The 24,619-nt window shown below is 44.8% G+C and overlaps 2 protein-coding genes across 4 annotated transcripts in view; both read right to left on the reverse strand.

Annotated features, from left to right (window-relative positions):
- Positions 1-6,958: 6,958 nt before the first annotated feature.
- Positions 6,959-9,551, reverse strand: ACTA1 (actin alpha 1, skeletal muscle). 2 transcript variants are annotated; one of them, XM_037392890.1, is made up of 7 exons: positions 9,240-9,551; positions 9,023-9,163; positions 8,549-8,873; positions 8,245-8,406; positions 7,829-8,020; positions 7,524-7,705; positions 6,966-7,374 (listed from the first exon to the last, which is right to left on the reverse strand). In XM_037392890.1, exons 2-7 carry the CDS (start codon positions 9,149-9,151, stop codon positions 7,231-7,233), a joined length of 1,134 nt encoding a protein of 377 aa, XP_037248787.1. In that variant the 5' UTR covers positions 9,152-9,163; positions 9,240-9,551; the 3' UTR covers positions 6,966-7,230. The 2 variants fall into 2 exon arrangements, with proteins under 2 accessions (XP_037248788.1, XP_037248787.1); XM_037392891.1 differs by lacking the exon at positions 9,240-9,551 and having other exon boundaries at positions 6,959-7,374; positions 9,023-9,151.
- A 3,769-nt stretch (positions 9,552-13,320) lies between these two features.
- Positions 13,321-24,619, reverse strand: part of NUP133 (nucleoporin 133) — a 37,716-nt gene continuing 26,417 nt past the window's right edge. For both annotated transcript variants that reach the window (XM_037391839.1, XM_037391840.1), the window contains exons 21-26: positions 22,687-22,822; positions 20,742-20,860; positions 19,155-19,235; positions 17,179-17,243; positions 14,708-14,796; positions 13,321-13,678 (exon numbers count right to left, since the gene is read on the reverse strand). In XM_037391839.1, the coding sequence (XP_037247736.1) occupies positions 13,542-13,678; positions 14,708-14,796; positions 17,179-17,243; positions 19,155-19,235; positions 20,742-20,860; positions 22,687-22,822 (627 nt within the window). In that variant the 3' untranslated portion in view covers positions 13,321-13,541. The remainder of the gene's footprint in view (positions 13,679-14,707; positions 14,797-17,178; positions 17,244-19,154; positions 19,236-20,741; positions 20,861-22,686; positions 22,823-24,619) is intronic.

A 24,619-nucleotide genomic window follows, 5' to 3' on the forward strand; every position in this document is an offset into this window, starting at 1 on the left:
CGGAGTCCTGCTGCAGCCTTTGCCACGGGAAGCTGCAGCTGATGGAGACACCAAGCACCTCCAGTCCGGGCAGAGCTACACCTGGTTTCTGGATCCCAGTCAAGATGTGACAGGAGTTACGTCAGTTAATTCTCCACACAGGAACATAGGCAGCAGACACTAAGAAAAAATAAAGCAAAGTGTCAGCAGAGGTTAAGCACCTCAAGCATTAAATGACACCCTTTTTAACTTGGACTGTGGATTTTAGCACCAAGTTCCACTTAATGCCATATTTTCCTGCCTAAGCAGGTCAATCTTTATCAACCTGTTCGGCATTTAACCCCTCACACGTGAACGAGGGCGTTGTAACTCCTTGACCACGCAGCCCGGGGCGGGCTGGCTTCAGCGGGCTAACAAAAATAAAGGGAAGAGGGAGTAAATCTCAGAGTAGTAGGTCTGAAATCAATTGCCATGTTTTTTCCTAAAACATTTATCCCAAGAGAGATTTCTCATATTCTCTCCAAGTTGACCCGATTGAATACTGCAGTCGTCCTAAATTTGCCACTTTTGTTAGGTCTGAAGAACAATCTCATCCCACAGGGCTCTTGCAGGCCAAGCACGGAGGCATCACACCTAAAGCAGGGACAGAAGCTGCTGGTGTTTTGGGTTCTGGTGTGGACAGTTTGGGGGGAAAGCTGCAGGTCCGGGCTGCCAGCAAGTCAATGGACTCTCCAGAGGCACCACCGGAGATCTCTGGCATCGCTGGCAGCTACTGCAGCCTCCGGCTTGTGGCCACAGCTGGAAAAGGTTCAGATTTCAAGACTTTCTCTGGTATTTGTACCAGGAAACTGGGCTGCATGACTTTCAGAGCTAATTTTAGGATTGCAAGTATTTCACATTCCCCAAACACCTTCTATGACAACATCTCAAACCCCTTCATGAACATTAGCTATTCCTCCTTATCTTCCTTCGAGACAGAAAACAGAAAAGCTGCTTTGCTGGCAACAAACAGAACCACAAGTGTTGACTTGCTCATGATCGCAGAGGAAAGCCATGATGAGGTTGGTATGGGAAAGGAGAAAAGGGAAAGAAAACCAGCCTCCCAATGTAAACTGCTCAGTTCCTGCAGTCACAGAGACACGGCATACCACCTGCAGCAGTGCTGCTGGGATCATGTAGGAGCACCACCATCACTGCTTCAAAATGGTTGTGGTTAGGGAGCTTTGGTAGCTCTCTGTTGGGTTTTTTTTTGGGGGGGATAAAGGTTTCCAGGACAAAAAAAAAACAAACTTTTGGAGGAAATAGCCTGTTCTACAGCCTTTTGAAAATTGCCTCAATCCTCACACAACCACTCTGAATAACTCATGGCAAGAAAGCGGATGGCCTCAGCACCTGGACCACACTTCATTTTCAGCATGGGGTGCTGTGCAGAGCACGCAGAGCTCCCTGCTGCACCCTTTGGCTGCACCCCACAAGCGATAGCCCAGTGACAGCGTTGTCCATCACCAGCACACTCAAACCGGTTTAGACCCTCATGTCTCTGTTATTGTAACCATTCTTTGTGATTATGGTTGCTAAAGGGAGTAAAAAAAAATTTCTTACAGAAGCAGGTACAGCTGCTCTGGGAAATCTTGTTGCCTTCTTTTGGGTTGATCTGCTTCAGACCTCCCCCGACTTGTGTGGCCTCCCACCCCATCCCTCCCCTCCCTCTGCAGACAGGCATCTCCCTGCAGCCACAGGGAGGTTTGGGAAGGGCAGGACTGTCCTGTCATTGCCTGCTCCCCCAGCACGGCTGGCAGCGCTGTGGGTCCTGCACCGTGCCAGTGACCAGCCCTTCCTGCGCTCTCTGGGCATCCCCTTCCCAGTGCTGACCTGGCCAACGCAACACCAGCAGCCTCAGCTCAGCACCGGCCACCGCTACTGGCAATGTAAACTCATTTTAGTTCGCACTCAGATAGATCAGGTCTGTGTCTGAGGGACCAGTAGGTGTGAGATGGAAGGGCCACTGTCTCCCGTAACCAGAGCAGAGGTGCCTGTGGGAGCACCCTTGTCCCTGCCTGCGTGTGCCAGGCACCGGGGCAGCTCTTCCCCTGGGAAAAGGAAAGACCTGCATCCATAGGGAGGTCCATTACACCCCTGGACCTGAACCCCTACTCACAGCGCTCCTGCTTTGGTGAAAGAGGACAACCTAACGAGCAGAGCTATGAGGCACAACCTCCTTGGCAAACAAGGCAGGTCCACACACCTGGGTGAGCTGGGGTCAAGGCCTGATGCCTGTAGCCAGTGGCTTGAGGCTGCTCATCTCTGAGCACATTTGGGAGCCCCTCTATAAGGTAGTCCTCCCCCTTTTCCCTCCAGCAGTGAGGTTTCTCAGCTTTAAAGCCTTGTTTTCCCTGGAAGGGAGAGAAGCTGCTGGAAGCCAAGTAGCGAGGGCACGGAGGGGCAGGGAGAGCATGTTTAGAGGGTATTGCGGATGGGAGGGATGTGCCAAGGAAGAGCGCTGCTTCCAGGGATCTATATATATGCAGGTCCCCGAGGTGGGGTTACCGAGAGGCTCATTCCCAGGCTGCCTGCGGCACTCCCTGAACAGCGGCGGCCAGAGCTGCCTCTGCACCACACGCTTTATTTTCAGAGCATGGCCTTGGGCGGCTGATTCCAGATGGGGTTCGGCTGTGGTCCCTGCAGGCACAAGAGGACAAGTTGCCCAGGGTGGCTGCAGCGCTGGAGGTTTGCACGCTGCTGGCCCCAGTTCTGCACTGGGCACTGTAGCTTCAAGGCTGACAGGATGCCCTGGGGGAGGGGGAAGAGGAGACCCCCTGGGCAGTAAAAGGTTTCTCCATCATCTGCTCATCTCCGTAACACATAGCGCATGTCCCCAGCGGGAGCCAGCAGCGCTCCCGGCTTTCCTGGCTGCACAGCAATCATCAGAAGCTGCTTTATTTTTCAGGCCCTAAGCAACTGAAAAACAGAGCCTTTGCCAGCTGCAATTGCAATCGGTTCCCCAGGCTTCAAGCTGGACCCTTTTGGTCCCCTCAAAGGCTGTTCTCCCCCTGAGGGACTGAAGAGGATCCCCAAAGCTGCCAGCAGTTCCCAGGAAAGAGCGTGAGGCCGGGGGATGCTCCGAAGGGCCCTGTCGCTAAAGCTGGCCACCTTGCCCGGCGTCTGTCCACGTGGGAGCCCTCCACACCAGCACTGCCTGCAGTTACCCATCAGCTGATCAACAGGCTACAGTCACCCTCATGTGCTCCTTTCTCCAGCCCCCAAAGGTGCACCATGGAAATCTATACATCTGAGCAGCTCTTTTAACCATTTTTTAAGGTAAAATACCTGTTCGGTTCAAAAAGAAAGAAAGAAACCCTAACAGGTAATGTCCCACTTGATTAATTTTTTTCTGTGGATTAATGAAAGAGAAACAGCAAAATTTATTTCTATAAAATAAAAGCACTGAAGTTTTGAAGGGCTGTGCTTTGAATGGCTTTGTTTTCCTGATTCACTTCCAAAAATAAAGGTTGCCACAGAATTTGTTGTTTAGGAGTTTCCTGTGAAAACTAATGGTAATTGTCAAGTGGCCTCTATTTTGTCATTTTACTAAATCACATTGAACAAATATTACTGGCCAAATGTCCATGGGAGATTCCCAGTCAGCCAGGTACACAGTGGTGCTGCACTGGTGTCGGCACGGGGGGGGTGTTCGGGGCCTCTCAGCAAAGCCAAACCCAGTCAAAGTGCTTTTTGTTTCTGTGGTTTTGGAGCCCAAGGGGAGAAATGTGTCAGGGTGCCAGCTCCCTTTCCCAAACGGGGAGCAGAGCCATGACATTCTGTGGGAGGTAGCCCATGCTGGACCACATTCTGCTCCCTGTGCAATGCAGATTATCACGTTAGCAAAATCTCTATTGAAATGAAATTATGAAGTACCTTTGGTGCCCTCATCTGTAGTAGCATAGGGATGTGGCGATGCAGAAGATCACGTGTTGTGACGGAAACGTAGGAACTAAGTAGAAAACCACCCACGAAGGGCTGGCTCTGCTACTAGCATCTAAGTGCCTGTGTCTTTCAATAAACTGCCATTTTGCCTTCCTCTCCATGAGAACCTGAGTGCTGATGGTCCCTCAGGTGCTGCGCTGAGGTTTGGACACGTCGTAAGCTGCTACACTCATCTTCTCCAGGATTCCCTTTGCTCTGCTCAGAGGCTCCCTCAAACCCGTCCCTCAGAATACAGGTTTTCCCTGTTACTTGGCTTCTTCAATAGTTTTGCTGACGGCACCTGCAGACCCTGAAGAAGCTGACACCAAAATCCAGTCATGACTGTGCCTCCCGAGCTCATTTAAGCAGCCCCACATATTTTTTGTCCCCTCGAGGATGCTTTCTTTCTCCATTTTTTCTATCCCTTGGTGATATTTGCATCCAGGGCAGCTCCTTGAGTTGCCTACTGGGTGTAGCTGTGGAGCCAGGCTTCGGTGGGCTGTCCTGCGCTGGTCCAGCCCCAGAGGATGCAGGCTGCGGAGCAAGCAGTGAGCTACAGCCCCAAAGGATGCTGCGGTGCAAGCCGGAGCCATTCTGCCATCGCTCTCCCTGCCACAGCACATGGGTGTCCTGCATCCCTATGTCTATTCCCTTTACTCCTCTGTGGTCATATTTATTCCTTTGCCTCTCTCAAAACAAAGGATGCTGGTCCTGGCAGTCCTTGCCTGCCACCAACAGCGCTGTTACAGGCACAGGGAGGATAATTACATTGTACAATGAAGACCAAACCCAGACTGCTATGCACAAGTGAAATATCCTGGAACAGCTTCCCAATGCTGGAGCTTGTGAGCCATGTGGAAATCCAGCTCGCCTGTTTCTAAAAAATATGCGTCTTCGATTGCTGAAAATCCTAAACTCAAATAAAAGGCTGGTTTCAGATTAAAAAACAGGTTTTGGTTTAAAATTAAACCCTGAATAGGTTTGATTTCGTAGGCTTAAAAATCTGTTGCACCTCAGTTCATCGCACAACAAAACCAACAAAGCAGTCATTTTTTTCAGCTGTAAAAATGCACTTTTTCACACTTAACAGGATGAAATCGGCACTAAGACTACCGAGAATACCTGATGCTGTAGAGCAGGACGAGACAAAATGCTGCTGTTAGCAGACAACGAGATGCCAGTGGCAGCACCAGCCTCCTTGTGCGAGGCAGTGTCCATGTAACGCCCGGGCTGCTGGAGGACTGCCCTCTGCCCACAGCTGCACTCAGGAGCGGTCCGGAACCCAAGTCTGGCACTGCAAAACCTAGGTCTTCATTCAGAGGGAGCAAGCATCCCCTGCTCCCACTGATTTTGATCAGGCTGGAGAGTCGGGGTGTCTGGCTTAACATCACTTTCCCCAAAAATCAGCCCCTTCTGTTGTGGGTTCAGACCCTAACTTTAATCACGCAGGTGGAAAAGCTGAATCTGTGCTGGTACCCACAGTGAGTGTTGTCTGATCCACGAGGCTGCTTTTCTATCTTTACTTTTATCTGTGCTTTTTAATTAAATAACAGAAGCAGGTCCTAAAATCCATCTCATAACACCACTTAAGCCACAATTGAACCTGAGATCAGGGGTCAAGTACTGAGGGCTTAACGTTATGAAGCCGCATTCAGATGAAACACGTGCCACTACCCAACAACTTGCACAAACAGCAAGTAAAAGCTCGTGTTTTGTTTTTAAGAAGCAACAGTGTTCCTGCTTTCTGGTCCAACCCCAGTCACTCAAAGAGGGATCTTGGCTCAGGAGCTCCTTCCTAGGGCTGCCTCAAGGCCTCCCTGCCCCCCAGATACCAGGGAAGGATCAGGCCAGCTCTTCCCGCAGGCTCTTCCTTTGGGATGGGGCTAAAAAAAATTGTACTCACTTACAGGTCTCGCTTTAATGCAGGTAAACCCAGCCAAAATGTGAAGCAAGTGCACCCTCAGCATAGTCACAGCAGAGCAAAAAAGCTTCCTGGGCTGGAAGTTTAGCTGAAAATCGTCATCTTTTTTACCCAGCACTGCTCCCACAGCAAAGGGACTCCCCAAAACTCAAGCGCTGCTTTCCTGCCAGCACCCTTTGCTCCAGGAGTCCTCCTCCAAAGGCTGCCGGCTCCTGCATGTGTGCCCTCCCCCAGGGAGATGTGCCAAGGCTAGCAAGGCTTTAGGGTGGCTCCTCAAGGGACCTAAGTACCTGGTGGGGGTGGGGGGACAGTAGAAGCAAAGGGGGGGCCCCAGAGCCCCCTGCCCCAGTAAGAGAGAAATGAGACAGGCAGGCAGGGGCAGCTTCCCCACTGCCCGCCCTGCTCTGCCTCCTCTAGGCAACCGTGCAGGGGGAAGCCCCTGGGGTTTTCCTTCGGGTTCCCAGGGAGTCCCTGTGTGAAGGATCTGGCCCTGGGAGGGTGGAGGAGAGGGTTGTCCCTTTGCAGGCAGCCCCTCGTGTGTGACCACTGCAAAGGGCAAACGTGTCAGGCAGGGTGAGGAAGTGGCCCCGGCTGCCCTCGGCACACCAGGGACAGCATGGTGGCAGGAGGGTTTCCCATAAGCGGAGTGGAAAGCTCTTTATTTAACCTGCACATGCCACCTGCCCTCAGCCCCAGCCATGCCTCCATCCATCATGCCTTGGAGCTGCACAAGCATGCCAGGGCTACTTTTTTGGCAAGTGGAACCAAATAAAATCTTTTGCAAGCCAAGACTCCAGGTAACCCTTTCCCACCCTGGGTCTAGGGGGAAGCACGTTGCAGAGCAGCGGGCACCCACCTTGTAGCGGCATGATGCAAGGCACAGCCACCACCAGGCTGCTCTCAGCCCCGCTGGGCTCTCTGCAACCCAAGCAAGTCCCACAGAGCTGGCTCCTGTAGCTGGGGTCCCCTCCCCTCCACAGCCCTCCTCCCGCCTGGGGAGGTCCAGCCCCACCACCCCCTGCCCTCACCATTAGACGACACGCTACGTCAGCGAGTGATGGAAGAACCCCCACAAATGAAGACATGAACCACATGAGGGGTGTGACAGAATGACTGATGATTTAATGCTTCTTGAAGTTTTTTGTTTCCTTCCACAGGGCGTTGGTTTTAAAAACAAACAAAACGAGGTAAAATAAATTAATTTATGTACACTTTACATACACTGTGTCACGTGGAGCTTTGCAGCAACAGTAACCAGAAATCGTTACAAAATAGAAAGTTACATGGCTGTTGCAGGTCCTCGGCAACCTGCAACCTAGAAGGTTGTCATCCTGAGCGTGGCTGGCAAAGTGATCATGTAAACATGTTTAGAAGCATTTACGGTGGACAATGGATGGGCCAGCCTCATCGTATTCCTGCTTTGTGATCCACATCTGCTGGAAGGTGGACAGGGAGGCCAGGATAGAGCCACCGATCCAGACAGAGTACTTACGCTCAGGTGGGGCGATGATCTAGAAAAAGCCAAGAATACAGAGATCAGGAAACAAGCAACCGCTGTGGGTGGCCCACATGGGGGCACGCACAGGTAACCCGCATGCTGTTTGCGGGAGGGCAAGAGAAGGCTGCTCCTGCGCCTGGGTCCTTCGTGGTCCAGCCTTACCTTGATCTTCATTGTGCTGGGGGCCAGGGCCGTGATCTCCTTTTGCATGCGGTCAGCAATACCTGGGTACATGGTGGTACCCCCAGACATGACATTGTTGGCGTACAGGTCCTTCCTGATGTCAATGTCGCACTTCATGATGCTGTTGTAGGTGGTCTCATGGATCCCTGCAGACTCCATACCTGGGGGCAGAGAAGGAGAGAAACGCAGGCACAAGTTCAGCGCAAAGTGAGAGCTCTACAGGAGGACTCTGGAGAAAAGGGAGAGCTGGTAGGGGAGGAGAGAGGGAGAGGGGGCACACGCACCAATGAAGGAAGGCTGGAAGAGTGTTTCTGGGCAGCGGAAACGTTCATTGCCGATGGTGATGACCTGCCCATCAGGCAGCTCGTAGCTCTTTTCAAGGGAGGAGGAAGAGGCAGCGGTGGCCATCTCGTTCTCAAAGTCCAGCGCCACGTAGCACAGCTTCTCCTTGATGTCACGGACAATCTCACGCTCAGCTGTTGGGGGGAAGCAAAGGCATCAGTGCTTGCAAAGGAGGAACAGTGAACGCTTGCATCTCCTCCACAGGTCCGCCAGGACTCTGTACCCCCAAGCACAGACAAGCTCCCGACAGGGAGGGAGCGCTCACAGGACTTGCAACGGGACATGAGGCTATGGCATCCCTGGAGCTGCAAGGGCTAGAAGCAACGGGGGATGTTTTACAGGAGGGAATAGTGCTTACCTGTGGTGACGAAGGAATAGCCACGCTCAGTCAAGATCTTCATCAGGTAGTCGGTGAGGTCCCGGCCGGCCAGATCCAAGCGCATGATGGCATGGGGCAGGGCGTACCCTTCATAGATGGGGACATTGTGTGTCACACCATCACCGGAGTCCAGCACGATACCTGAGGGAACAAAAAGCAGCCACCTGAGATGTAGCCCACAGAGGGTCCTGCCCTGGGGGGGCTGAGCACTTGCCAGCTGTAGGGGACCAGTGCCGGGCACCCTCGCTCGGGGAAGGGGGGCCGGCGGGACACTCGCACTCACCAGTGGTACGGCCAGAGGCGTACAGGGACAGCACAGCCTGGATGGCCACATACATGGCAGGGACGTTGAAGGTCTCGAACATGATCTGGGTCATCTTTTCACGGTTGGCTTTGGGGTTAAGGGGGGCCTCAGTGAGCAGGGTGGGGTGCTCCTCAGGGGCGACGCGCAGCTCGTTGTAGAAGGTGTGGTGCCAGATCTTCTCCATGTCGTCCCAGTTTGTGATGATGCCGTGTTCAATGGGGTACTTCAGGGTCAGGATGCCTCTCTTGCTCTGGGCTTCATCTCCTACGTAGGAGTCTTTCTGACCCATACCCACCATGACGCCCTGTGGGGGAGGAAAGGGGGGGGCTCGGCGACCTGTCCACGGGCGGCAGCGCGGGGCTCCCTGGCGGGCCGGGCGTCCTCCCTGCAGGCCGAGGGCTGGGAGGCGGTGGCGGGGCCCGGCGGGGGGCTCGGAGGGGGACGTCGCCATACCTGGTGGCGGGGGCGGCCCACGATGGAGGGGAACACGGCCCTGGGGGCATCATCCCCGGCGAAGCCGGCCTTCACCAGGCCGGAGCCGTTGTCGCACACGAGCGCGGTGGTCTCGTCCTCGTCGCACATGGCGTCGGCTGTCTGCGGGGCACAGGGTGCGGGCTGAGCCTGGCGGCCGGCGGCGGCCGCACACGGGGGCGGCGGGGCCGGGGCTTACCTGGGCTGGCTGCGGGCTCCGCGCGTCGGGCCGCTGGCAGAGAGGCCTCCCGCTCCTCGCCGGGCAGCTCGTGGGCCGCGCCGGCCGCCGGCCTTTTATCGCGGCGGGCGGCGGCCCCGGCCGGCCCCCAGGAATGCGGCCCCGGCCGTCGCCATATTTGGGCGTCGGGCCCGGCGCGGCCCCGGCCCGGCGCTGCCCAAAGAAGGCGCTGCTGGCGGCGGCCCAGGTGAGCCGGGCCCGGCCGTATAAGGCGCGTCTGCCGGGCCCCCCCGCCGCGGCCGAAATAATCCCGCGGCACCGCCGGGCCCGCTAAGGGCAGAGCAGGTGGGGGCCGGCGCGGCGGCGCCGCCGGGGCAGGGCGGGGGAGCGGGCCCGGGCCCGCCGGGGCGTGAGGGCGGAGCGGGCCGCGGCCCTGCCCGCGGCGGCGGGGGCCGGGGGAGGCCGGGGCAGGCCGGGCCTTCGGGGGCCGCGGAGGGGCCTTCCCCGCCGGTGAGGTGGGGACGGGGAGCTGCGGGGGCCGGCGAAGCGACGAGGCAGAGCCGGGTCTGCACATCGTGCCACGGTGGGTGCAAAAGCCACGGCGTTACGCGCCGAGCTAAGCCGCGCCATTCTTCCTTTGCGGTGGTTTACAAATGGAAAATAAATGCGTGGGGTAGCATCTGTCAGACAAACGCCTGCAGCGAAGCCTGGCGAAGCGTTAATCCTGGTGACCAGCTGATCCCAGAGCTCTGCCTGACGCGGCCGTGAATGCTGGTGCCGTCACCAAGTGGCGGCTGCGAGGCAGGAGCCCACCAGCCATCGCTGCGGCTCACCCTCTCCGACCAGAGTGTGGGCTCATGGGCAAGGCATCTCTGACGAGCTGAGGGTGCTATGCAAGGAGGAGGAACAGCTCGTCTCCTTCAGCTATGGATACCAAAGCAGAGGGTCCACCTGGGACGCTTGGAAGACGTTAGACATTCTGGTTACCGATAAAAAGAAGACGCAGTCACACGAGCAGCCCTGCCAATGAGCCGACGCAAATCAACCTTCAAGACCTGTGAGGGCACAACTGGCCCAAGGGTAAATCCTTTTAAAACTTAGGGAGTCGGGAGAGGAGGAAGAAGAAACAGTAAGCCAGAAATACTCAAGCTGCAAGGAGTCTCCCGCAAGTGAAGGCATTTCTGCAGCTGATTTCCTCTGCTGCAAGGCAGAGCAGACGGGTCAACAGAGAAGCAGGCTTTTCTCCTCCTTCATTTGATTTCTGCATCTTCCAGCTTGGCAGCATTTCTCTTTACCTCTGGCAGCGCTCTATTTCATTCTCCTATAGATTTTCAGTTCTTGTCAAGTTATTGTATTGAAGTACGCGAGGGATAAAACATGCTATTCTCTCATACTGCTCTGCAACTTGTCATGTTATTCTTCAGTTCTGTCATCGACAACTGGTAGTACAAAAATCGGAAGCCTGAAAGCACTTAAAGGCATCACGGCCATTGAATCTATTTACAGAACTGTAATGCTCCATCACAGTTTCCAAAATACAGTCAGTTGTGTTGAATCAGAAATCAAGTAACGGAAAGCCCAACGTCACTGAAAGATAAACATTCTTAATCCTACAATGAAACCCGATGCAAGCATAAACCCCACTTCATCCCTTCTGTTTCCCTTAATTTTCTCTCCACCCCAATCTAGTTTACAACAAAATGCCCAATGGCAGTGTTAACATTCTTACAGTTCTGCATAAAAGATCATTTTCCATGGGTAGGTCAGATACTTAACTGGACTCTAAGTAAATTTGGCTTTGGTGCCAAGTCAGAAAACGTTTGAAGTTAGTTTCCAGAACAGAGCTGGGCACAAAGAAGATCACTATCCACAATGTGTAGCTTCTGAAATTGATCACAAATGACAACAGACAAGCTTTCCTGCTGCTCTGGTGACAACAGAAGATAGAAGCGTGGACATTCTGTACCGTGTATTTTCTGTTTCTGAGAAAACTATTTAAGAAGCAACATATACTTCCTTACTCAAAAGGAGTTACCCATACTCCTTAAGCCATTTTAACCAAAACAGGAATCTCTCTGTCCCAAGTTTGTATTTATTATGCTTGGAAACAACCTAGAGCTCTGGCATGACCTTTGATGTGCAGTGGTAAACGAAGGCATCTTCCCCATACAGTAATCTGAGACAGGAGTTCTGCACCAGAACAGCTTATTACATAATGAAATGGAGGGCAGAGAAGAGAAAGAGCCCCAGATCCCAGCCTCTTGAAGCTTTCCAACAGAATAGCGAACCAGCTCAACGTTCCTTATACAAGACCATTAAACTTCAGTTTAGACGTGGAAGTTATTTTAACGAGGCTTTATTTAACTGATCTCCTTGCCCATAGCCTTCTGTTTTGGCAATAGTCAAATGGAAAGCTGTTGCACAAATGCCAAACACCTCTCAACCCAGCAGCGGAATAAACATTAGTTGTGAAGCCTACATGGCTAATAAGTTTCCCGAGACCCTGGAGAACGCTTTTGCACCAACTGGACTAAACCCATCCCAGTGGGGAAGCCAGGCGCCTTGGAACAGATGGATAGCGAAAGATGAACAGGAACGCCTGCTTCTGGAGCAAGCTTTCTGGGGCTCACCCTGCTGCTCCTGACAGAATACAGTAGACAGTCTGGGAAGATATGAGATATCCCTGCAGTGTTTTATGGTGGATGACAGTCAATTAAAAGAGATTTCAAGCAAGATTTAACAGTCCAGTAAAAGTTCAGGTAGAACACATTTCAGCAGGGGGTGGCAATCATTTGTTTGATTATTCCCTTCCTCCTAAAACACCGAGTTTATCAATGATGTGAAATCACCTTTAAAGTGACATTTAAGCAAGCACGGGGAATTCTTCTAAGGCATTAAATGACCCACTCCTTTGAAGCTGCAGCTGGGAGTCATACCCGCTCCTTTGTCTCTCAGCCATGCAAGGCTGCAGAAGAGCAAAGTTCGCTTCTTCAAACAATCTTAGAAGATGACTGCTAGTGCATTTCTTTTCCATATTAGTTAGAACCTCTCTAGATAAATCTATTCTTCCAAACATGTTCAGACTCTCAGCCCAGCTTACTGTATTAGTACAGAGAGGAGGGGAAGCCACGGAAGGGGAGTTGTGCTTTTAAAACTAGAAACTGGATTCTCTTCAACCAATTTAACTTCTGACCTTCTCAGCTGTTGGATCAAGTTGTAGCAGCAGGCATGGAGCCAGACAAGTAAAACATAAGGGCATGCAAGTTGCTCTGCATTCACTCTGGCTGCCGAGCTACTTGCAAAAGAAAGGTGAAACACATCAGATTGAAGTAACTTTTATTTAAAGATGAAAATCTGCTGCCAGTCAGAATAATTAAAATTGAAAAGTTAAATGGATTTTTTTTATTCCTGTGTCAGAGGCAACTAACTGGGGCAGTTTTTTTTTTTAAAAAAAAAGAAGAAAATTTAGCATCAACCAGTAGAGAACAAGTCAACGCATAAGGAAGATCATGCTGGACCTCCCACACTTTCATAACTGCTTTCTAGGTTTCTTCTGAGCCTAGGTTCAAGCAGTTGCTGTGAATGACGGCATGGTGAGCTGTTAATCTCATTTTTACATGTATTCTAGAAATCAGGATATAGCTTAAATGAAAGTTAGATAAAATATTAACACATTTTTAAAAAGTTTAATCTTACAGACATAAACTGAAAGAATGGTATATTTACTGGACCAGAAGACTCTGAGAACTGTGCTTTATTCCTTTCTGTCACAGAAATGCTAAGTGACGACTGAGAAGCCAGTTTGTGCCAGTAATCTTTAAAGCAAAAATTGAAATTACCTAGTTTCTACAGCAAAAAGTGTTGTAAAAAGAGAGAGTAGGGTTATCTTACAGAATAATTATTTGTTTCTTGGGTAAGCTACATAGTCTCCCAGCATTAATGTTTTCACTATGTTTCTGAATTGAAGTCACATCCCCAACAAAGTGAGAACAAAAGTTTCCCCACCTTCTGCAGTGGGTCCCACATTTCACCCTGTGTGTCTGTGTATCTTTGAGCCTCAGGCAGGACTCATACTGATGAAGATATAAAATGAAACCACAAGTTTATGAAAGGCACAGAAAATGAAAACTTTATTCTTCTTTTGCCCGAAAACACAACTCTGCCTCTCCTGACTAAAGCGCCAATGTCTATAAATTTAAAACCAAGTATATTACTCATATTGATTTTATTACAAAGTTTTAGCAAAAAAACAAACAGAACATAAAAAAGTATCCATTAATTTAACAGGTCTTTAGAAAAAATATTTTAAAAAAATAGAGAGAATCATACTTGTCCCTGAACGTAGAGTTCATAGTTTGCCTTTAACACAAATTCGAAGTAAGCACTAGTTCTCAAGTTGCCAAGTTCATCTGCTTGCAGCAAGTCCTTCACCTCTGGTAAATATTCACTTAACTGAACTCCTGCAACACAAAACCTTTTATTACAGCACTGATAAAAGTACTTTGCATTAGCAGTTAAGATAATTTTTAAGTAAACATCTGTACCTGCCTCAGAGTTAAATTACTCTTTTGAATTGAGAAGATCTAATATTACTATATACATCAAGACATGCAATAACGCTTAAGTAGCCTGTAAAACTGAGTTAAAAAAAATAGTCCTACCCAAACAGGGCTGCTTCTTGAATTCATGATTAAACGTAAAATCCTTAAGCCTAAAATTCAAGTATTTACTTTTTCTTTTTTCTTGGTGAAATGTTAAAAGTAAGATCAGTCATCTGATAAATACTTCTATGATCAGTCACAACATTTCAGTCTCCGGTGTGAGAGTCTTACAAAAGGAAAGAAATTGACAGGACTGAACACAGAAAACCAGAACTGTTCTGAAGAACATAACTTCTGTATTTTTGACGTGGAGCCTTCTCTGTTCTGGAAAACGTTCAGATGCAGTAATATTTAAAATGGACTTTGACTCTAAATTGTTTCCCTCCTCTCCCTCCCCCCTCCAGCTGTAACTTCGATGGCCATAACTTCCCATGGTCAGTTTTAACCCTCTGTGTGTGTGATTGTATTTTTGCTTTTGGAGTGGGAAGACAAAAGCAAAAAACAGTTTAAGCTAAAATAGATTAAGCTCCTCTGAGTGACAGTCAATTAGTTATTAATCCTGAATCTTACAGAAGATGTAAGTATTTAACTCCACAAGACATACTTTACAGTAAGAAACTGCTAAAAATCTGATGGCTGCCCTACTGAGCAAGTAATCTGAGGGTACTAAGATTATAACCAAGAAATCTGCTCATCTCACCCCCCCTACATTTTACAGAGATAGAATTAGCTCCATATGATTGTAATTATCTAGTGGAATGCATATGGAAGTTTTTATTACTCTGAGAATTTATGAACACTACTTCTTACATGTTAGTGTTCATCTTAAGCAAGTTTTGAAACAACTAAACATTTCAAGAAGTTCAATAATATTTAAGTTCACTTTACCTTCTTTCAATAGTTTTTGTAGTATTTTCACAAATATACTGTCTTTAGATGCTTCAATTGGATCATCTTTACCCTCTGAACCGGACCATCTGCAAACGAAAGAATAATTTGTGGAAAGAATTGCACAGATGAAATGAAAATTAACAAGAAACAATAAGCAGAATAATTTCATAAGTTATCAGAAGTGGCTAATACATGTTCACACAGAAGTGTTATCTGATCGGCTATAGCTCAAAGCAAACGGATTTTTTTCTATCTTCTGTTAGTTATTATTTATGCCGAGTAAAACTGTAATAAATTACACTACTGTAACGTAGTCTACTTAGAAGGACAACAGAAATGCTTCCTGTCTTCTAAACTGTAAAAGAAAAATTATGTCTTTGATAAAATAAAAAATATTATTTATCAAGACAAGACCTACCTATTCTCAGTAATTATATTTTACAATTGAGATGATGAAACTATAGATTTATTTTTTGGTAGAATGAAGCAAGAGCAGTGATTTTCTAACATATGAAAAAAATGAAACAAAACAAAAAAGCAAACACCAAGAAACAGAAGAAGGAGGAAGAAACTGTAGAATTTAAGTTGCTGGCCTGTAACAGCACACACAGGTACAAAACAAATACACGTTTCATCACAAATGAGACAACCTGAAGGCGAAGACTCGTGAATGCAAGTCTCATCTGCGATAAAAAAAATCCAAACAGGTTTTTCTTAGAGAAAGATTATTTAAAATGACAATTTATCATCTTTGCAGGGCTTTATATGTAGCAGTTTTAAGTCAACACCAACCTAATTTGTTTTGCTGTGGTTCTAACCTTTCAGTTGTTAAAATTTCCTGTTCCGTATGTTAAATGGCCAGACAAAACCCAGTTCTCCTACCACTCCCTAAACTAACGTGCACCTCCTCGGGCCAATGCAACAGATCTGGACCAGGCTCCCAGAAGATAGTACTGACAAATCCTCTGTACTTCACTGAAGCCCTGGATGTCACACAAACGCCCAAACGTCTAGGATTTCATCTTTAATTCTACTGGGAAGAATGTGAAGGAAGGGGGTAGAGGGATTTCCTCCTCTTGAGCACAGAGGAAGACAGTGAGAACCCTACCAGAACATCAGGAGCACGCCCAGCAAGGCTCTCCATTCTACCCGAAAACCTTTCCACCATCTGTAGCTATTGAGCCAGAAAACAGTCACCTTCCTTAAAAGTAGGTACTGTAACACATCAAATGCATATTTTTGCACACAGATGAAAGTTAACACTACCTCTTTTTGAAATAGTAATCAACCTCTTTGTGAGCCTTGCTGGACTGGAAACTCAACAGGGACATCAGGTTTTCTAAACGCACTATTCAGTAAAGTGATCTCAAATGGCATCTGGTTAGCTAGCAGGAGTGGGCAAAATCTTGTCAGCATTACATACGAATTGAATGGTTTAAGTATTATGTCCAGAACTCTGTTCTTGGCCCAGGGTAGGCAGGTCATAAACCAATCACTGGACTAGTCCTATGTAGGAATTGTGGATTCTTCCGTCTTGAAAATAATAGGCAGGGAAGAAAACACTTGGAATAGTGTGAACCTGTTTCTGCATATTATTTGCATCATATGTGACAATAACTTATTAGTCATGCAACTAGGAATTTATTTTCTGCAGACCACTGCCCTTTGGAATCTATCCTATGCATAAGCATGAATCCAAACGCTGCCTACTTCCTTTTTAAATCACAAACGGCACAGTGCATTTGGAATGTATTCTTTCCTCTTTTCTTCCTTAGGTCCTCTTGGAACATACATGGGAGCTAGAAAAGCTGGATAACTTCTGAAAATTAGAAAGGAAAAGGAGTATATGCCATTTGAGTTATGTGACCTGGGAGAGAAAAGTAGTACTGTTTAATGAGAAGATTCTTCAGATCAACTGGATTCAGATTGTATTTGGTGTTGCAATTCTGTAAAAGTGGCTCTCTTAAGCAGTATTTAAGGATTTGATCTCTTGCAGTCAAGAATGCAGCTTTAACTCAAAAAGGTCATGAACTTGTCAATGTGGTTCAGTGGCCAAAAATAAGTGAAATAAAAGTTGGCTGGAGTGACCTCTGCATGCATTGCTCTTAAAAAGCTTCTATTTGAAACGCTTCAAAGGAAAGAAAAAAAAAGTTTTGGCATCAGTCATTTCTTTTACCTTAGCAAAGAGTTCAAGAATGAGAGCCGCATGGGTACATTTCTGTCTCAGGTGCTGAGAATGCACAGTAGGTGGCCAGTGAGCTAAGCCAACAAAGTAATACCGATTTTTTTGGCTGGAGTTTCACTTTATAAATAAAAAGGCATATTCTGGACAGATACTTTATACTTTACTAACCTTATACTGCGAAATTCAACCTTTTCAGTGAGCTAGAGAATAGTATACTAAAATGTAATACTGGAAAAGCTATGTCACAAATACTCTCAGTAATTTATATTCATATTGGACTTACCCATCTCTCTGGAGAGCCTTACAGAGAATTTTAAGTTTAAGATCATTTACATCCACTTCCTCTTCCTTCAATTCACATAAGGAGAAAAGACAGGTAGGTTAAAATTTTAATTTATTTTTTTAAATTAAAAAAATAACACCTGCTGAAACACCAAAGACTATTAATTTCCATTTGAAAACATGGCTCAGACTTTCTACATCACCACACGACTGCTGAAGACCAACTACATCAATTTGAAAAAGGGTGTTTTAAAGGAAATTGAACAAATACGAATTTATAAAACACTGTATTCTAAGCAAGTTTTATTTTAACACACTAAATGGTGACTAAAGTCAAGGCTCTTTTTTCAGCGTGGCCAAGCTAACTAGCATGCATTAGGGTCCACATCAGGCTGTATGTTTTATGAATATATTAGTAAATCTCTTCAAAGAAACACATTTGCCTTGGAAAGGGCAATCTCTTCGCTGCACAGAAACGCTGAGGTAATTGGTGTCAGAGCCCCTTTTAAAATGTAATGTCAGAAAAAAGACCATATATTTTTTTCCACCTCTCAATATCCTGAAACATCACACCTACTTTAAATTCCCCTCGTATGAGATAACAGAAACCATGAATACTTGAATTTAGAAGCCTGAAAGCAAGATGATGTGTCTTGACTTTACACTGCTTCTGCAAGAGAAAATCAGGGAAAACTAGGGAACAGCTAGTTTTTAAACTCTGGTCTTGACCACCATCTCTAATTTGTGCTGAATGTTCTACGTAAGTTGTTAGAGACTCAAATATCTGAGAAAAAAATAATTTTGAAATCTCATGGGTTTAGTGTGGTATTTATTTTATTTAGATGTAAAGGAATAATAAAGTTGTCTCAGTGTTCATGAATTGTCTTGACAAAATTTAAGAGGAAAACTAACTTGAGAGAACCAAATGAGTTTGCTCATTTATTTTACTGCAAAATATTGTAATTTGGACTATGTTGTAAAAACGAAGGGGGCGAGTTAGAAAAAAAGGCACTGAATTTTCTTTTTAAGCTACAGAGAAATAACTCAGAGTAACATGCTACTCTTAGTAGTAACACTCTCCCCTCAGTACACAAAATGTAATACAGTACTAAACACAGGACAAGCAAACATATTCATATATAAAGCAAAAAAATACTAGTTAACAACAGTAAAGTTATTCAAAAGAAAAATTGATACAAGAAATTCAATTAAAACCAATTTAAAATAAATTTTAAGAACAATTTAAATGTATTTATAATTATCAAACGAAAGTTATTGAAGACCAACAAAATGGCACAATGGTGTTTACAAAGCACTACTACAGAAAAGATTTTAACTTGGAGCCCTACCCAGACTACAGGGACTAGGATAATCAGTAAAGAGGTCTCATTTTCAATTGGTAAGGAATACTTTTGCTAAAAATAATACAACTTCAGGTTTTTAGGAAAGACTGTTGTTAATTCAGGTTTGATGCTCCTCAAAAGTTGATCTGTTTGTGGTTCCTGGAAAATTACTCTGACAAGATATTTGATCATGCAAGATGCAGTGAGAAAGCAGATAGCAAATCTGTGGTTCAATGCTCTTTACATGTTAAAAAGCTGGCACCTATCCCACATTATCTCATAACAATCAGAGAAACTGCCAATAGGGAAGATGTAAGAACTAAACTACTGAAAACAGATGATCTTTGTCCTGTTTGGAGAAAGCCTGTAAGGAAGGCAAGGCTCTAAAAAAGAAACTATAGACTATAAATGGGAAGTGAAGATGAGGAGTGTCATTTTTTTAAAATGATCTAAACCATATTTGGCATGAAGTCTCCAGTGAATTAAAAACAAACTGAAGAAAACACATCAGGGTTTTTTTTAATTACCATACACTAAGCTAATACGTTAACCCACATGCACCATCCTAGCTTAAATAATAATAGATAAAAAAAATAAGACTCTGGGTTAGAAATCCTTAAAAAACTTTTCCTACCTCATCAATATATTCCAGAAGATCAAGTGCTTTCTTGAAGTCATACTCATTGGCCCTTCTGTTCTCATCACATATGTACATCTACGATATGAGAGAATAACGTAGAGAATTATTTTTAGCCTACAAACTAATGTAACTGATATCAAGGACAACTCATTGTGGGAAGACCACCATGTATTTTCCACTTACATGACCTTCTCACGAAAATATGTCTTGATTCAACTGCAAGTATTTTTATAGTAATGAATATACTTAAGGTTTTAAAGCAGCATTCCACCTACATGACAATGGTCCGTGGACAAATGATACTGGATATAAGGCTGCTAGGTTTCAAATTTAAATGCCATTTAAGGCTGTAACATTCCTGGACTATTGTAGCCAGAGCTCAGCTCCACAAATAAGCTCTAGGAATTATTTCGGTAATTAAGCTCAAAGCAGTAGTTAAGCACACGTTGGTTTTAAAAGGTAAAAGGCAGTACAAGTTTGCTATCGCTCTTTCATCCCCCCTCTGCAACAAAATTCTAAATTAGTACTTCAAAGGAAAATCAACATTAATGCTCCTTTTATTGACGCTTTTCAAATTTCATTCTCACATCACGAGCAGCAAATACGAACATTGGTTTGACGATAGAGAGAACTCAGAAGGAAAACTGTCACGATACCAGCACTTGCCAAGTCATGAGTGACACTTCTTACCCTTCTCTATCACACACATAGAGTCACTTAAAAGATACAGGTAATAACTTCAGAATCTGCTATTAGCATTGTTCTAAGAAAATGAGAAGAATGTAAACAAGCATGCTATCAGCTTTTGATTTTCCACAGGATTACAGAAAAGTAAGGAGTTCCAAAACTGACACCCAGAAAGGGCCCCATTCGTTTTACAAGGTGTTGTTGTTACTAATGGTGTATTTTTTGTGTGTGTCACTGGATGGTAAAAATATGCTGACAACAGGCAGAAACCATAAGGCTACTGGTTCCTGGCTACCACCAGAAATGGGTGTGGGAAAAGGAGTCAGAGTTAGTAGCAATCCCAGTACTGGAGCAGTTCATGGTTTTGTTTCTCTATGGGTTGGGGTTTTGTTTGGTTTTGAAAAAGAAAAAAAGAAAGTAGAAAGACTTTGGGTGCCTCTTTGCAACAGGTGAACAAAAACCTTTTCCTGCAGAAGCCCCTTCCTTCTATACATTGCAGCATCTTTCTCCACTAAGGTGGATTTCTTTGTTCCTTCTGCCTTTTAAGTTCTGCCCCACTGAGAATGTAACAGAAGGTAAAAATTGTCTCATATCCAAAAACTGGCTTAGACCAGTAAATCAACTTCTGAAACTGATTTGATTTGTTTTTTCTTCTAGCAGCACTCTAAAGCACACATTCAACAAGAAGAAATTTGAACTAAAACCAGCATTCTGAAGTTTGGTGCGGGCGTAAACTAAGCAAAGATAAACCAAATCATGTATCTGATCTTTGGGTGCTTAGCAAGCCATATAAGGGATAAAGACTGCTGGGATCTTCTCCTTTATTTGATCACACAGAGGCAGAAAACATACTGGAACTTTACCTGTGTAACCAAGTAAACATGAAATACTTACATCAATGAGCTGAGATACAGACAACACTGGCATATCATTGAGGTTCAACTGTTTCTCTGCCAGTAACTGTTCAGGAAGGGTCTCCTGATGCAACAGAAAGCGTTCCTGTTCTGCTATTTCTGTATTTAAGGAAATGAATATGTCACGTTACTAAAATGTAATAATAAATTCTATGGCACAGTAATAACTGGCAAGTCACAATATTACTCAGGTCTACAAGTATTTGTTACGAAGCATTTATTTGGACACTCATCTCTATGTTCCTGAAGCACAGAAATACGTCCACTTCAATGTTGTCATCCTGGTGACCTAGTTCTTACTTTCCACTCAGGTTCCCAGCATAATGCAGACTGGTAACTCTTCTTTATTTCCTCAAACCCACAAAATGAATACATAGGATTGGAGGGAAGCTTTTGCACTGTGCAGGACAGTAAGCTGTCTGCAATTTTTAGGAGCTACCTTTTGGCTGAAGACCTGTGCCATGGATGTGCTCCACCTCATGAATTACTCATTTTTTGATTGTTTTATTTTCCAGTATGATCTGCCTCAGGGTCAGAAACTTATTAGGCTGAAACAATCAAAATGGAATAGTTTCAGCCGTACTGTGAACCCTGCCCTTCCTGCCCAGTTCCATCGCATGGTAGAAAAAGGAAACTAATTTTAAGGAGCATTTTATCAGTTTAAATGAATAAGCAAAATGTGGCAAAAATAATTATTTTCTTTATCAATAGGAAACTGATACACGAAGAGTGTAAATTTTAAAAGCTGTATCATATAAAAATGTGTAGCAGAGTAAAGTCCAGACCAAATTTTAAGAGTCCATTAGTCTACTGAAATACAGCTTTGGTTTCCTCAGTTTTCTACGGTTTTCCTATTTAAAGATGAGAGTCTTCACATCAACATAGGTTTGTTGGTTTTTTTCCAGAGCAGTAAGAAAAACAAATTTAAAATTTAAGATTTCATTAAAAGGTCTATAATTTAAAAGGCAGATAATGTAGTATTATTACAAGCTAAAACGAATTTGTAAAGGCTACTTAGTTATCATAATTATCCCCGGGCCTTCAGGATTCTTTTTTTAAGAACTGTATGTCATATACATGGATAAAGATGCAGATAAACAGAAGCAAGCTTGAGTAGTAACCTCGAGTAGTGTTTCCACACTTCCCCTGGCGGCCAGTATCAGCTTAACGATAACTCACAGCACCGTGTGCTGCACAAACAGCATCGGGAACAGGGTATTTTCCAAAGTGAAAGGAATGGCAGAGCAGTGGAATCTTTGCATTTGATAATGAAGCAGAACAGGTATTCCTGGTTTTCCTGTTAGCATCCTTTCAGTTACGAGTATAATGAAACACTGTCACTGTAACCTTTCCAGATACAGAAAGAGTAAGGTGCTGAGAAAGCGCTGCTTGATCACAAATGTATGTATTTCCAGGTACATTATTACAATACAACACAGTCACTGGATTGCCTTGTATAGCCTAAGAGTCTCAGGATTTGAGAAGAATTCCAAATTGAGAGCCATTCAATGAACAGGCTTTAAGAAATTAAATAATTTTTACCTTGCATCTGGAAATACAAAATGGAGCGTCATGAAAACACATTCACTGTGAATGGTTCACAAGTTTCAGCCACTTCAGAACTAATGACTTCTCAAGATACTGTGCAGCTTGTTATTTACACCAGTATTTTGTGTGTTATTAGAACAAGTGAAACGGTACACATTTCCCATGCTCATAGGCCTAACTCGGAGGTGAAACCGAATACTGAGGTTACTGCCTCATTCTGTCTTACTTATCCTTCCTGCAATGAGCATGATCACCAGTCCATTCATCCTTACCACACTGAGTTAGAGCCCTCGATTATCAATCTGCAAAATTAACGTGATTCTAATCCAATAACTTCATTAGTCTACTCTTCACTTTGCTCTGGTTTTATTTCTAACCTTCTATTTTTTCTTGAAGTATGTCTTCCGAGAAGTCAGACGCCAGTGCAGCTAATTTGCTCAAGCCAAGAAGTGTTTTCTTCTTTGCAAAATACCGTGTCTCCATATTTGCTAAAGTCTGCAATGTTCTGTGAGCCTGAAATTAATGAAGACGTTAGAAATCAGTTTTATAAGTTAGCACCAGAAGGTTAGCTGATAAGGATTTGCTCTTAAGTCTCATAGCTGTTTATCATTTGTAATACTATAATCCTTATTTTAAGAAGTCATACAACTTGCACATTAAAACTCTGCACTACACCCTTCAGAAAGGGACACAGGTCTCTACTGCAATTATATCAAAAAATCTTTTCAGTACTAACCAGGGAAAAACTATCTTATGATTAAAGGACAAATTGCGACTTCACATATTATACCTCTAGGATCTTCTTCAAGGCTGTGGCAGAAAAGCCAGACAAATATGATTTGACAGAACAATTTTGCATGTAGATTGATTTACTTGTTCATTCAGGAATTTGAAAAAACAAAATTATAAACTGCTAAAGTAACCAAATATATAGGCAAGATTTTGTCTATCCAACAATGGAACAGCACGTTTCTGAGCACTTACTCAGAAATAAACCGAACTACTTGTCCATTTTAGAATCCTTGCCCCCTCTTCATAGCGTTATCCCAAACCTGTGTTCTTCGCTTGGTGTGCAAGAGCCAAGTCCAGATACTTGTTTAATGCATGTCTGCACAGAGGTGGGTGCTAGGTAGTTATCCACAAAGCTAGCGTACACCTTAACACGTGGTAAAACACTTTATACACTTTGAAGAATTGTTTACAATTAAGTTTAGTCACACTTCATTCTCACCGGTTCCTACAGCCTCGTCTCCATTTAAAGGTACAGCATCCTTTTTTTTTCACATGCATATCCAGTGGGAAGACGGCTTTGTTAGCATGGAGCTTTCTTTAATCGAGAGTGGATTGTGATTTTCTGTTTAGTCTCGTTAACCATTTGGTTCTCCTTGAGCTTATTTTATGCCCCAGCCTGACATATTTATGGTGTCTATTCCTTCTCCCAAGGCCATGTTTAGTTAACTGTAAGGATTAACTAACATCCTCCGTTTTTCAAGTTCTTGTTTTTCACTAGATATTCACATTTTTTCCCTCTTTTTATTTTTTTAAAGTAAATAATTCTTGTATCAATAGTGCTTTGCTATAACAGGAAAAATCTCAGCTGACACCAATGGAATATTACAATATTCTCAGGGTGAGTTTTTTTGTTTTATTTTGTTTGGGATTTTGTTTTTGGTTTGGTTTTGGGTGGGTTGGTTTGTTTGGGGTTTTTTTAAGGGCATATAGTATTATCAGCCTATAATTTGCAGTAGGATAAACATTGCCATGCTCTGCACACAGTTAAATAATGTGCACGTGGATTGAAAGAAGCTATTTTTGTTTAGAAACAGTTTATTTCTAATGTGAAATACATTCACAAGTCTAGCAGAAGGAAGGAAAGACTGACCAGCAGGAAGCAGGGAGAGAATAACTGGGCAGCCTACAAGGCAACAATGGATCAAGTTTAAAAACAATGTCACATAAATCTATCCACATGCACATTTGCTACTTTAAAAAAAGGTGTTGATTACTTTAATCTCTTACATGCATAGTTTAAAAGTTCTGTGGGTTTTTTTTTTTCTTTTGTGATACCTCCAAATTTCTTTGCTTCAAAGTCTTGAAAGACAAGCTTCAGTTTTTCCTTTGCTGGATAATCTGATAATGCTACTGATATTCACTGTAAGCCCCCAATTCCATCAAAGTAGCGATCACACAGCCAAACAAAACTTCCTTGATAAAACGTATCAGTCACCAACCAGGGATGAAAAGCAGCCCTAACTTCCATTACATGGTGCAGATGCTGCCTGGAGGGAAGATTCTGGTACTCCATTAATA

This window comes from Falco rusticolus, chromosome 6, assembly GCF_015220075.1.
Source record: "Falco rusticolus isolate bFalRus1 chromosome 6, bFalRus1.pri, whole genome shotgun sequence".
Lineage (NCBI taxonomy): Eukaryota > Metazoa > Chordata > Aves > Falconiformes > Falconidae > Falco > Falco rusticolus.